The sequence below is a fragment of the Tamandua tetradactyla genome, chromosome 6 (genome assembly GCF_023851605.1).
Source record: "Tamandua tetradactyla isolate mTamTet1 chromosome 6, mTamTet1.pri, whole genome shotgun sequence".
Classification (NCBI taxonomy): domain Eukaryota; kingdom Metazoa; phylum Chordata; class Mammalia; order Pilosa; family Myrmecophagidae; genus Tamandua; species Tamandua tetradactyla.
The window spans coordinates 4,475,559-4,489,960 of record NC_135332.1 but is presented as its reverse complement, the minus strand read 5'-3'; the positions used below and the strand labels follow the sequence as shown (position 1 = coordinate 4,489,960).

The 14,402-nt window shown below is 48.8% G+C and overlaps 1 protein-coding gene across 7 annotated transcripts in view; it reads right to left on the bottom strand.

Annotated features, from left to right (window-relative positions):
* ACE (angiotensin I converting enzyme) overlaps positions 1-14,402 on the bottom strand; it is a 45,701-nt gene that overhangs the window by 16,761 nt on the left and 14,538 nt on the right. For 5 of the 7 annotated variants that reach the window (XM_077163533.1, XM_077163531.1, XM_077163532.1 and 2 more), the window contains 5 exons: positions 13,473-13,696; positions 13,013-13,157; positions 12,402-12,500; positions 10,318-10,440; positions 9,880-10,067 (listed from right to left, as the gene is read on the bottom strand). In XM_077163533.1, the coding sequence (XP_077019648.1) occupies positions 9,880-10,067; positions 10,318-10,440; positions 12,402-12,500; positions 13,013-13,157; positions 13,473-13,696 (779 nt within the window). Of the gene's footprint in view, positions 1-9,256; positions 9,703-9,879; positions 10,068-10,317; positions 10,441-12,401; positions 12,501-13,012; positions 13,158-13,472; positions 13,697-14,402 lie in introns of those variants that run through there. The other 2 variants (XM_077163535.1, XM_077163536.1) reach the window with 1 other exon arrangement.

Genomic DNA, 14,402 nt, shown 5'->3' with positions numbered 1-14,402 from the left:
TGCCAGTTCTAAATCGAAGGTCATGTAGATTTGCTCCTATGTTTTCTTCTAAGAGTTTTATAATTTTACCTCTTAAATTTAGACCTTTAATCCATTTTGAGTTAACTTTTGTATATCCATGGTATAAGGTAAGGGTCCAACTTCATCTTTTGCATGTTCCCAGCACAACTTATACTGTTCTTTTCCCATTGAAGAGTTTTGGAACCCATGTAAAAAGCCAATTAACCTATATATGTGAGGGTTTATTTCTGGGATCTCAATTCTACTCCACTGGTCTATGTCAATCCTTCTGCTAGTATCACAGTTTTAATTATTATTGTTTTGAAGTGCACATCCTCTGAACTTTGTTCTTTGTTTTCAATATTGTTTTGGACATTTGAGGCCCCCTGAAATTCCATATGAATTTAAGGATGTATTTTTCTATTTCTGCAAAAAAATGCCATAAAGATTTTGATAGGCATTGCACTGAAGCTGTATATCACTTTGGGTAGTATTACCATTTAACAATATTAAGTCTTCCAATCCATGGACCCAGGATGTCTTTCATATATTTGATATTTAATTCATTTAATTTCTTTCAGCAATTTCAGTAGTTTCAGTGTACAAGTCTTCTACCTCCTTGGTTAAGTTTATTCCCAAGTTCCCTTTTATAATTTCTATCTCTTTATTGCTGTTCTCTGTTTGTGCATACATTGTTCTCCTGGTTTTCTTTAGTTCTTTGTTCATGGTTTTCCATAGTTCATTCAGCATATATATACATACATATTTTTTGGCTTGGGCAGGCACCAGGAGTCGAACCCAGGTCACCGGCATGGCAGGCAAGAATTCTGCCACTGAGCCACTGTTGCACTGCCCTCATTGAGCATATTTAAGACAGTTGACTTAGCATCTTTAATTAGGAATTCCAATGTCTGTATTTCCTTAGACATGTCTCTGTCAAATTCTTTTTTTTTTTCCAACTTCGAATATTTTCCTGTTTCTTTGTATGCTTTACTTGTTGTTGAGAACTGGACATTTTGAGTGTTACGGTGTGGTAACTCCAGACATCAGATGTGCCCCTACTAAGTGTGCTGATTTTTTGTTGTTGCTGAGTGCTATAGTCATATGTTTGTTTAGTGATTTTTTCAGATTATTTTTGCAACGTCTATCTTCTTTGTGTGTGTGTCTGTTGAGATTTCTATTCCATTTTCTCTGTGGTCAGCCAGTGATCTGACATAGATTTCTTTAAATTCTAATTTTGACAGCCTTTTCCTTCACCAAGCAATCTCCTGGTTGCTTTAACTGTCTAATCAGGCTTCAGAGTTCCAACGAAGTTGATTCTGATTGCTTTTTCCAGTTTAATGGTTGTTTTGGTGGAGGGACTATCACCTGAAGTCCCCTACCCTGCCATTTTTGAGACTTTTCTCCATGTTCACCTGACTTAACCTTCTATGTTCACATTTTTTCTCTCACACATGCAATCATCACTAGGGTTGTATGGGCCTTTCCTCCCTTTCTCTTCCCTTTTCCCCTGTTTCTCTAGTGTTGTAGTTTCCTAGGCTTCTCCAGCCAATGCCATGAAATGGTTCTGCTTAAACAATGGGAATTTATTCACTGATGGTTAGAGTCCAGGAAAATATCCAAATCAAGACATCATCAAGGTGATGCTTTCTTCCTGAAGACTGGGTGCCAGCGATGCCTGGATCTCTGCCACGTAGCAAGGCACGTGGTTGTGTCTGCTGGTTGCTCCCTTCTCTTCCCAGTTTCATTGATTTCAGCTTCTTGCCTCCATGACTTTCTCCCTCTCTCTCTGTATTATTCCATTTATAAAGCACTCCAGCAATAGGATTAAGACCCATCCTGAATGAGGTGGGTCATACCTTAACTGAAGTAGCCTCCTTCAGTTGTAAGGTCCTACTTACAATGAGTCCACACCTACAGGAATGAATTAGATTTAATAACATGCTTTTCTGGGGGTATATACAGCTTCAAATCACCACACACCACCTTCTGGACCCCCAAAAGACATGCCCTTTTTTTTAAAAAAATATTTTTATTGATAAATCTTAACATACATGTTGTACAATCAGTGGTCCACAGTATCATCACATAGCTGTGAACTCATCACCGTGATCATCTTCCAGAACACTTGCATCACTCCAGAAAAAGAAACAAAAAGAAAAAACCTGTACATATCATGCCCCCACCCCTCCCCCTCACCAATCACCAGTATTTCCATCCACCTAATTTATTTTAACCCCTGTCCCCCCATTATTTATTTTTTATCCATAATTTTTACTCATCTGTTCATACCCTAGACAAAAGGAGCATCAGACACAAGGTTTCCACAACCACACAGTCACACCACAAAAGCCATACCATCATGCAATTGTCTTCAAGAGTCAAGGCTACTGGAACACAACAGCTTCAGGTACTTCCCTCTAGCCACTCCAATACGCCATAAATTAAAAAGGGATATCTTTATGTGTAAGAATTACCTTCAGGACAACCTCTCAACTCTGTTTGAACTCTCTCAGCCAATGACTCTACTTTGTCCCATCTCTCCCCTCCCTTTTTTGGTCAAGAAACCTTTCTCAATCCCTTGATTCCAAGTCCCAGATCATCCTTGGATTTCTATCCCATGTTGCCAGGGAGATTTACACCCCTAGGAGTCATGTCCTCTGTAGAGGGGAAGGGCAGTGAGTTCACTGCCATGTTGGCTTAGAGAGAGAATGGCCACATGTGAACAACAAAAGAGGTTCTCTGGGGTGACTCTTAGGCCTAATTTTAAGTAGGCTTAGCCTATACTTTGCAAGAATTAGTTTCAAAAGAGGCAAGCCCCAAGACTGAGGGCTTGGCCTACTGATTTGGTTGTCTCCACTGCTTGCGAGAATATCAGAAATTCTCCAGATGGGAAAGTTGAATATTTCTTCCTTTCTCCCCAGTTCCCCAAGGGGATCTTGCAATTATTTCTTTATTCACTGCCCAAAGTACTCTGGGATATACTGGGGCATCATACTAACCAGGACAAACCAACAAAGTCTCATGTACTATTCAAGATTCCACGTACTTATGGTGTTCATCTAAACTGACCATATAAATTAAATTAGGAAATGGACTACCTCATGTATAAATTTTGCACCAAATAAACATCTCTCCCTTTGGTCTCACACAGAAGTTGAAGTTTTAATACATGGACGCTATCATGCTTTACCCCGTATTCTGATTTTCCTTAGTCCTACCCATATCAGCTTCATACATATCTCTACTCAAAGTCAGATCCCTTTTTCAAAAACTTTTTAAACAGTTCTATATGGTGTACTGCTGACTTTCATAGTTTCAGAGTTCTAATTCTGAGTCTCATGTGTCACATAAATACCCGAAGTTTCTGGGAATAACCAGGTTATAAACAAACAGCTCAGTATCTCAGAATTTAGAAATAACAATTACAACCCCTGAAAATATATGTGACTGCTGCAAGAGCTTACAATCTAGGGCCCTTTACAATATGTTCCAACCTGATAACCCATGCTCTTGACTTCAGTTCACCAAGTCTTTATATTATAGTTAGTTCATAGGAGTGAGGCATGATAATATTTGTCTTTTTAGTTCTGACATTTGATTCAACGTAGAGTCCTTAAGGTTCATTCACATAGTTGCCTGCCTCATAAGACATGTTCTTTCTACATGAAGAATACATTCATTCCATCTCAGTATCCCAAAAGCCTTAAGTCATTTAGGTAGCAATGCTTAGTACATAAGTCTTGGAGCACATTCCCCTCTGTCAGCTAACCTATGAAACCTAGAGAACAAGTTATCTGCTTCTGATATACAATGGAGGGACATACATTCCTATAGGGGGAAATTGGAAGGAAAACAGGGGTTACGTGTCCCAAACAATTTTGAAACCCAACAGGGCACACTCTATGATTTTTCATGGTCTGAAAGTCATCTATGGAAGGATGTTTTGTCTGATGGAGAACTGATGGAGCAGCAGCCCCACCCTTTCCAAGTGCTTGCCCAGTGGCCCTGCTCTCCCCCAAAACTAGGGTGAAGGCTCCACACTCTTCAAGTATCAGGATGCTACTAAGTTTTCCACAAACGTCAGGGTACAGGTTCCACCCTCTAAGGACAATGGGTGGTAGCACTCATCCTGAACAACGGGGGTGGAAGGCTTGTCTTCTTCAAGTCCTGGGGTAGACACCCTTTCCACACACATGGGTGGGCTTGCTCTCTTGGGCCAAAAAGATGTCTTCGGTCCAGACCTCAGCTTCCATACTTCTGCCCTTGTGATTTCTCCTTCAATTTACCCCATTTCTGTCCCTTTAGTCCAGGCTTGCAGTGGTTCCTCTCATACAAATCTCATAAAAAATCAGTCAGTTCTGCATGTAGTACACAGGGGTCCAAACAATCAGACAAAAGAACTTTTCATAATTCTTCATGGATCATTGCATTTCCAATCCTGACTTGCACTGAAATAGCTGACTGGATCCATGTTCAGTTAAACCCTCCCATGGAACTCTATATCTGGGAACTCACTTTCCAGGAGCTCAGAATTTTTCCAACTCTGAATCAATTTCTGGTTTCACTGTGCCCAGAAATTCAAAGGAATATCCCTTTCCTCCTTCATTTTACTACAAGTTGCAAGAAAAATCCAGGTTGCACTTTTCACATTTAGCTTGGAAATCTCCTCAGCTAAATATCGAGGTTCATTACTTTCAAATTCTGCCTTCCATCCAACATCAGAACTCAGTTTGCCAATTCTTTGCAGCTTTAAAGCAAGGATTGCCTTTCCTCCAGTTTCCAATAACATATTTGTCGTTTTCTAAGGCCTTGTCAACAGTACCTTTAGCATTAGTTTCTTCAAAGCAATCTAGGTCTTTTCTATCAAGCACCACACAATTCTTCCATCCTCTACCCATTACCCAATTCCAGAAGCTGTTTCCACATTTTTGGAACTTGCAATAGAAGCACTCCACTCTTCTGGTACCAAAATCTGTTTTCCTGACCTAGGCTGCTCCAGCAAATGCCATGAAATGGTTTGGCTTAAACAATAAGAATGTATTCGCTTACGGTTGGAGTCTGTGAAAATGTCCAAGTCAAGGCATCATCAAAGCGATGCTTTCTTCCTGAAGATAGGCTATTGGTGATCCTTGGCTGCTCTGCTACATGGCAAGGCACACGGTGGCATCTGCTGGTCTCTCCCTTCTCTTTCTGGCTTTATCAGTTTCAGTTTCTTGCATCTGTGGCCTTCCCCCTCTCTTTCTGTTTTTATTTTGTGTATAAAGGACTCTAGTAATTGGATAAAGACCCATCCTGAATGAGGTGGGTTGCACCTTAACTGAAATAGCCTTATCAAAAGGTTCTATTTACAATGGGTTCACACCCCACCGAAATGGATTCAATTTAAGAACATGTTTTTCTGGGGTATATACAGTTTCAAATCACCACATTCAGGGAGAAACTGATGCTTGAGTTTGCATTCAGAAAAAGCTACACCAGATAGAGGGAGGGTTGTGTGGGGTGTTGAGAGATGTGGTCAGCCCAGTCCAGTTGGGAGGGTGTGATTGGCATCATGGCACCTTCCATTCAGGGTGCATATCCATGAGTGCCCAAGCCTGGTTTACGTACCAGCTGCAAGACCCTAGATGTACACTAGCACTTGGCTCCTGGTGCAGCCAAGAATTTGACACATATGGTCAGGGAGAACAGCCATGTCTGCCCTACCTTGGGCTTTCTTTCTTAGACATACTTTCTTCTGCACCTGTGTCCCCTTTACTTACCCTCCTTAGCCCAGATATCCCACATCTCTATACTCTCCTCACTCCAGGTGAGCTAACACCATGACCAGAGAAACTGACCAAATAACCCTCAAAATATGATCTCTTGTGCTCAAAATAAAATTAAAACACAGAGAAGGCCTCCCTCCTGCTTCACATTGGCTTAATAAAACATGTCGTTCTGAAAATGCAAACTATAGAGCTGAGCTGGAAAGTAAGAAAAAATCTCCAGATGTTAGAAATAAAGAGGGGCACTGCCAAGACAGTAGGGGTTGAAACCTTGAGGTCTACATGAGAGGTCAAGTGTATTCCTGATCAAAGAGCTACAAATGTTGGTGACTTCTTGGGGATAGGTGATGCCTTCTTGGGGATAGATGGCTTCATCGCAAAGGGGGAGCAAACATGAAACTGCCCCTGGAGTCATCTTCACAAAGTGATGCAGGCAGGAGACCCTGCAGAAGACTCTTCTCACTGAAGATGGCTTGTAGGTCAAGATTGCCTAGTCCAAGAGGAAATCCAATGCTGCGAGGGAACAATAACCAGTCCCTAATTCCAGGTGTTAGGACCCACTTGAGGGCTTTCAGCATACGAATCTTTGCAACAAACCCCTGAAGCAAGTACTCTGATCCACAACCCCATTTTTTTTTTTTAACGTGGGCAGGCACCAGGAATCGAACCCGGGTCCTCGGGCATGGCAAGCAAGCATTCTTACCTGTTGAGCCACCGTGGCCCACCCCCACAAGCCCATTTTACAGATGAGGAAATGGAGGCATAGAGAGGCGCCTGCTCATGGTCACACGGCTAGCTAGCACTCAAATCCACATGGCTTGGCTCCTGTGCAGAATATAGAAACAGGGAATGGGACAGACCCCACCTGAGAAACAGACAGAGCAATCTGAAAGGGGTTTAAAAATACTGGTCTTTAAAGAGATGAGAAGGAAAAGAATCCATCAAATAAGAATAAGCTTTTGTGAAAACACAGGAGCTTTGAAGAAGAAACAGATATGCTAGAGATGAAAAATGTAGTTATTAACTTGGAAAACTGAAAACCTCACTGGACAGGTTAAGTGGTGGCTGAGAAGCAGAAGAATAAGGGTCTGAAAAGACACAGCTGGGAAGATTGCCTGGTGCTTGGGTTTGAGAGGAAAAGAGAAGGAATGAGACACATGAGCAAGAATTAGGAGATGTGGAGGACAAGACAGAAAGCTCCAAGCAAGACCCAATGGGGTCCCAGAACAGGGGTCTGGAGAGAAGGGGGGCGAGATAATGTTCAAAGAGATGATGGTTGAGCATGTTTAGAACTGGAAGTAGATGACAGTCCCCCTATGAACAAGCTCATTGTGTTCCCAGGAGGAAAATAGTCAACAGGGCAGGGAGGTAGCACCAGAAAGTAACTGGAATGCAAGCCAGAAGGCAGGAGGTCTCAGTGCAGCTCTGTCATCGAACTGCTCTGGGCCTCTTTCTCCATCTATCCAATGCGGGGCTGGTCTTGGCTTGATCTTCAGCTCTCATATTCTGTGACTTGGGGATGTTTGGCCCACGGGGAAGATGTAAGACCATCTTAATGCATTCACTAATGAGGAGATGATGCATTCATTATAAGGAGAGGAAACAAGTCCTGGGAATTTTTATATTATCTCCTCTAATCTTCACAGGAGTCCTCAGAGGGAATTATGAAAACCATTTTATAGGTATGAAAACAACAGAAAATGGAAGTAAATTGTTCAAGGTCACATCAGTAGAAAGTGCATACGGGGGCGGAGAGCTGACTTAGGCCTGACTCCAAAGCTGTTTCCACTGCTGTCAGAGCCAGAGCGGGGTTTGGGAGGAAGGGTAGGAGGCTGGCGGGGGTGAGGAGGTGGGGGCAACTGCCCAGTGCCCAAACCCCCTTTGGCCGGTGTGGGTAAGAGCCGGTTATGGAGGTGCCCAAGGCTGACAGGGCCACCCGTGGGAAACACTGGGCAGTCCCTCTTCCCAGGGCCACCACCTCCTCCTCCTCTGCCACCTTCCAGGTAGATCTGGTCTCTCGCCCTCACCAAAGGGAGCAGAAATAAGTCTTGGAACAATTTGAATAGTTCAAAAGGCCTAATGGCTGAGGCTGGTCTTTGCTCTTTGAGTGCTGAACACCGGTGCCCTCGCCTGGAGAGGCAGCCGGAGCCCCTACAGTCCATAAAAATAGGAAAGACAATGATGTAATAATTGAACTTTGTTTGCCTGACAAAGATCTTTCAAAACATCAGGCCCTGGGCTGTGGTGGCCTAGGGCGGGGGTAACTGAAGATATCATTCGTGATGGAAAGGTCTGTGACCATTTACAGGACATGTTTATACATTCCATTGTCTCAGTAGTAAACTTCCACCCTCTTGCATGTCCAGAAAGCCTCGGCTCCACATCCTGCCCCACGGAACAGGTCTGCACAACTGAGACTGCATAGCGCACACACACACACACACACACACACACACACAAGGCAGCTGGGAAGGGGGCTGGGGAGGCAGAATGGAGGACTCCAGGATATTGGGGGAGGCCCCTGGTGGGCTCAGAGCAAAAGGTACCTTAAGGCCAAGAGGGGGCTTGGGGCTGAGGGGACTGACAGAGGGTGAGGCTGGCAGTGGGGGCAGAGGCAAACTGGCCAACGCCCATTTGGCTGGGTTCCAGGGTTGGTGTTTAAATGTTTGAAAAGAAAATAGATCTAAAAATGTTATCTGAAAAAATAAAAAAAGGATCCACAACTGTAAATACTGCATGATCCCATTTAAAATATGTGGCAAGAAGAAAGAAAGGCTTGAAAGACACCAAAATGTTAACCGTGCTCATTTCTTGGTGTTGAGATGAGGGTTTTTATTTTCTCTGCAGATTTCTGTATTTTTCTACAATAGGCATGTAGAAAAAAGCTACTAAAATGCCCCTCAAAATGGCATTCTCCCCAAGCACCCTCAGCCTTCTGAGGGTAGGCCCTGGGTGAGGGTGTGTGTCCCCGGGGAGCGGGCAGGGGCTGCCGGGCTGAGGCTGTGCCGCAGCATTTGGGACCCCTGTGGCGGGGGCACAGGGGCTATGCTGCCTGAGTGGCTGAGGGGGCACGGCGCGGAGGCTGGCCTCGGGGCCTTGGGAGGGGGTAGGCCGGAGCCTGAGTGACCCCTGGGCCAGGTCTTCACCCCCAGTCAACCAGACACCTCCAGGCACACAGGGGCTAGCCAGGAGCCTTCCCCTCAGGGGAAGCTGGGATGGGAGGACAGAGGAGGCAGGGCCTGGGGCCGGGACCGGGGTGTGAGGCCGCAACCCCCGCCCCCCCCTGCTTCCCAGAGTCCCCCAGGGTCGGCACCGCAGGACTGGCCGGCGGCTCCCGCTACGGGAAAGGCAGGCTTGGGGGCTGCCTGGGACTGGGACTCTGGAGGAGGATGGAGGAAAGAACCCAGGAAAGTGGGCCCTTGACTGCCAGGAGGCAGGAGAGCAGCCCTGTGCCTGATCCTGGCTTCCCCGGGAGGGACACAGACTCGTTTGGGGAGGGCAGGACCTTTAATCGCTTCCACACAGAGATCGGAGGGGGGGGTTCTGCGTCAGGCGCCCGAGCCTGGGGGTGGTGGGAGGGGCCGGGGTGACGGTGTGGGATGGGGTGGCGACCAGGGGGAGCCGGGTGGAGCAGCCCATCCCTGGCCCAAGGCCCCGCGGCCCCACCTCGCTCACTCCGAGGATGTCCGGCCCGCCCGGCCATCTCAGGAGGGTCTCAGCTCCACCTCGGAGCCGAACTGGGGCCCCCGGTGGGGCTGGCGGAGGCTACGGCGGCGGATGCTGAAGAGCCGCTGGGTCAGGCCCAAGGTGGCCACCAGCAGGGCGACGCCCAGGAAGAGGAGCACCCACTGGCCCACGCGGGCCTGATGCGCCTCCAGGTCCAGGCCCAGGAAGTTGACGCGGCTGGTGACTGGGAAGGAGCCTTCTGAGCTAGCTGGTTGGGGGAAGCAAGGAGAGCAGGGCTTGGGGCCATCTAGGCTGGCTTCCCTGTCCTTGCTCTGAGGTCAGAGCGCTGCTGCCTGAACTGAGGAGGGGGCTCAGCCCTGAGCAAACTCTGGGGGCGGGTGGGTGGGGTTGGGGTGCCGGCTGAAGGTGGAGGGGGTGGAGGTACCAGAGTATGGCGTCCAGTTGTACTGGGGCCAGCCCAGCTTCTCCCCGTGCCGCCCATTCTCTGTGAGGAGCCAGTCCAGCAGTGGCTTGAAGTAGTTCATTAGGGCCGAGGAGGACATGTTGGGCTGCCCGGTGATCAGCTTCATGGCTTCTGGCCACGGCTTACTGAAGCCCAGCTTCATGGCTTCCCTGGGGGAGCACCAGAGAAAGGGAAATCGGGTCAGAAGCACAGGTGGGAAAGCTCCCTGCCCTTCCGCCCCCAACCCCAAGCCTAACATTTACGCCTGAACTTCCCTTTGAGGTTGGGAGGCCCAGAGGGGTCCTAGTTTCCAGACTGACTGCAGGGGGGTCCCCCGCAAGGCTCTCGGCACAGGAGTTCCCAGCCCCCACTGGGCTCCTCCAGGCTGAGGGAGTAGGTCAGAGGGCAGGGGAGACTCACTCCAGGCGCTTCCCCGCCTCCTTGGACTGGTAGATGTCGCACTTGTACAGAGGGCCCCTGTGGCCAGCCGCCCGGCACAGCGCCTCGTGGAACTGGAACTGGATCACGAAGCTGATGAAGTACCTGGTGAGGCGGGAACGCGCAGCCTGGTGGGCTTGGAGGAGGGGCCGTGCGGCCGAGCCCTGGCCCTTCTCCCTGCGACGGCCACAGGGGCACGGCACGGCCAGGTCCCCACCCCCTCACGGCAATTAGGACGGCAGGATGAGCCAATACTCCATTGCCTGTGGTGGTCGCGCGGGTGCCTCCCAACCCTCAGCTGCCTCCGCATCCCGGGAGGGGCTCTCAGGAGCTCCCGGGATCAACTCTGGGCGAGGAGGGGTCCAGGCAAAGCTCTCCCAAGATTTGGCAGCCTGCTTTCGAGGCAGTGGGGCCCTGGGGTGTGTGCAGGTAAAGGCCAGGTGCTGCTGAAGGGGCTGCAGATACGCGGGAGGGAGGACTGGACCGGGAAGGCAGCCCATTCACCCCCTTTAGCCCCAGGCAGTGGGAATCCCTTGACCAAAAATTCTGCTGGTCCAGGTTGGAGCAGCCTTGAAGAACCTACCAAGCCAGCCAGACTCTGAACGCTGGGTCCAAGCCAGGTCCACTGGCTTCACTCATGTCTCTTCAAAGTGCTTTGCTTAGCACCTTAGTCAGAATTTGGAACATCTCCTTTGCCCACACCTGACTAGAAAACTGTCTGTCCTAACCTCGGAGTTAACTGCCACTCAGTCCAGGGCTTTTATGCAAAAAGGTAGCACCAGCGTGGACCCTGGAACCCGCCCCAGCAGGGGGGCAGGGCCCTTCCTAAATGGTCATCTGTGGAGCACTGTCCGGATGAGCCACATTCCGAGTGTCCCAAGGATGGGTGCTCACTGCCATTGCCTGGAGCATCTGAGCAGGTCTTCTCTCCCTCCCTGGACCACCAGGGACAGAATTTACCCATCCTGTGACTATTTATTAGGGCTTAGTCATGTGCTGGTGGCATGTCAGGCGCTGGATGGAAAGGTGGGCCTGGTGGCCGTGAGTCCTGCCCTCGCTGGGCTTCCCGAGCCCTCCTGAGCGGCCTCATTCCTTCTGAGCCTCCCGGGTGGCTGGGGCTGCAGCTGGAGCAGCATGTCGAGGCCTCCCCAGACCCATGCCCCTCCAGAGAGGGCTCAGATCCCCCACTCACCCTACCTGGCCTCAGGCAAGTGCTCTTGTTTAGCACTTCGAAGTAAGGTGCTAAACCTGAGGGGATGTTCTCGCCATAGCTGTGTGCCTCACGCTATATGCTTCGTACACTGTTTACACTTTTCTTTTAAAAGAGTCATTTAATAATGGCTATGGCCACCATTTCCAGAGCATGCTATATATTGGACATGATGCTAAGGATTTAACCCTCACAATAGTCCCGTGAAAACCACTCTCAGGTGAGAAACCGAGACTGAGTAATTTGCTCAAGAAAACAAAATCGTGGAGCTGGAAATTTTTTTTTTTTTTGCATGGGCAGGCACCGGGAATCGAACCCAAGTCTCCGGCACGGCAGGCAAGAACTCTGTCTGCTGAGCCAACGTGGCCGCCTGTAGAGCTGGAATTTGATTCCAATTCTGCCTGGCCTCAAGCCTGGGACTTGAACCTTGCCCCTAGCAATACAGATAGCTGTCCTGAATCTGTGTGGAAGGGCTTTCAGGTGCCACTCAAATTACGTCACAGGCAATATATTCAATATGTCGTCAAGTGACACAGTCTCGTTTGGGAATAAAAAAGTGCTCAGACCTGATGGAGTCATGGGTCACAGTTAATGCCAGCCACCCAGCCAAGGTCTTGGACCACCAGCAAAGTATTGTAGGGTGAATTTCTGTTTCCTATTGCTTGGATGTAAGAGGCTCTTGCTGTATCAAAAGAAAGCTTAAAGAAACACCAGTGAGCAGTGGCAGCAGTGGGTGCAGGCACAGGGCATTCCATGGCCTGGCTGGGCTGGCGGTCCCTGCAGGGTGCCCACAGCGCTGCAAGTGGTCAGTCTGTGGACACGCCACCCCGTCCCCTCAGCTGCGTCTTTCTGTTACCTGAGATAAGGTGTACTTGAAGGGATGTGGAACTTGGCCCCGGGATCAAAGTCGCCTTGAGACCTGGGCACAGGGGGGCAGAGGCCCTGGTATTTCAGCCTGTCAAGGAGAAAGGTGTGTTGGAGGAGCGTTTGGGAAGGCCAAGCGGGGGGAGCTGGCCTTTTTGACCTGAAGGGTGTTCCCTGCACCCAGGGCTACCCTGGACTTTCCAGACTCATGCGTTTTGTGCCTCTGTGCACTATCACCCCTGCACCCCAATTCTCACACATGCGCACACATATGCAATGACCCAAGTGTATGTACACACACCATGACCCATAGGCGTGCACAAACATATACCGTGACCCATATGCATGCACAGACACAATGATCCACGTGCATACAATGACCCGTGTGCACATACGTACACCCAGTGACCCATGTGCATGTACACACAACTATGACCCATAAGAACATACACACATGTACACTATGGTACATATGCATGTACACACTCACATAGACATTATATACACAGATACACACAAATTATCATATAGAAAAGAGACACAGGCACTTATACACACAACATACACTCATACTGGCATATCCACACACACACAGGCATGCACCTGAAGCTCCACCACTCCTGGTTATAGTTCTCCTTGCTGATACTTCCATCAAACACCCTCCAGCGCCACTGGTCAATGAGGTAGCCAAAGGGGAGAAAGGCGATCTTGTCCAGTGCAATCTTCATGAGAAAATTGATGTCGTTCTCTGCCAAGGGGAGGGAGTCTGGGCATCAGATCCCACTCCCACCCCCTGCCAGGCTTTAGCACTCAGTTCTGAGTGTGTGTGTTGACCGGAGAGGGAAGGCGGAGCTTACCCCTTTGTGTCCTGTAACTGCCTCTGGGATCATCTGTCTATTCCATCTTCCCAGGCTTACTCTGCAGGGGGCCTCCTTGTCCCTCACTGACCCCAACCCAAACTCTGCCCCCATGGCCATTAATTCTTCCTCTTCTCTACCTCCCAAACTCAGCTGTCCCTTTCTAGGTCCCTCATGCACCGGGAGGGATCCTGCTCCTCTCTTACCATAGCTGCCACCCTCGTTACTCAGGAGATTGATGGTGTGTAGGTGCTGGGGGGTAGACACTGAGAGAGCCAGCACGTCTCCAATGGCCTCGTGAAAGCCAGGGTTGGCGCCTTCTCGTAAATTCACAGGCAAGTTCTTGTACTGCATGAAATATTGTATGTGGCCCATTTCGTGGTGGGTCACCAGCAGGTCCTCCATGGTCACTGTGGTGCACTGCTTGATCCTGGGGACAGAGTGCAGGGGGTTGGAAGAGACAGTAGGAAGCTCTAAGACACAGAGGGACGAGCTAGCTGTCCTTCCAGAGGAGACTCCTATATCACAGCTGTATCCATGATGGTGCAATGGTAAGGAAAATGAAAGGGAGATATGGAGCGAGCCTGAGAAAGAGGGAATCTGGGGCTTGAAAGCTCCTAAAGAATTCATTCTGGCCATTCCTTTGCCTCCAACTTCCCTGAATAACCTTAGTCCACACTACCATGTTGCTTTCTAACTGCACAAAGTGCTTACTCTAGAGGCATTGGGACACTCAGTTATGTTCAGTGCAGTACTTTCTAGAATGTGTGCTCTGTGGTTTCCCACGTGCAACACTTCCTCTCTCCCAAGACTTGGTCTTCCCTGAAGGAACAGCAGTGTCTGAGCTATTCTGCATCTCATGCGGCCAACATCAGCAACATATTCACTCAAAAGATTCTTGAGGCCAGGACTGAAATGACAGCTGCAGAGATGTCCAAGTCGGAAGGTTACACTTCCCTCTTGATCTTTCCTTGTCCTCTTTTGCTAGCCAATTTCAGTTGCAGGAAATTATTTCTTGCATCTAACAGAAGCCCTTCAGTTCAGGTCAACCCCATTTTCCTCAGGAGAGTGGAAGGAGCTGCCAAGCAACCCAGTCATAATAAAGTTGGAGTCTGTCTACCTTCTCCTCTGACTCC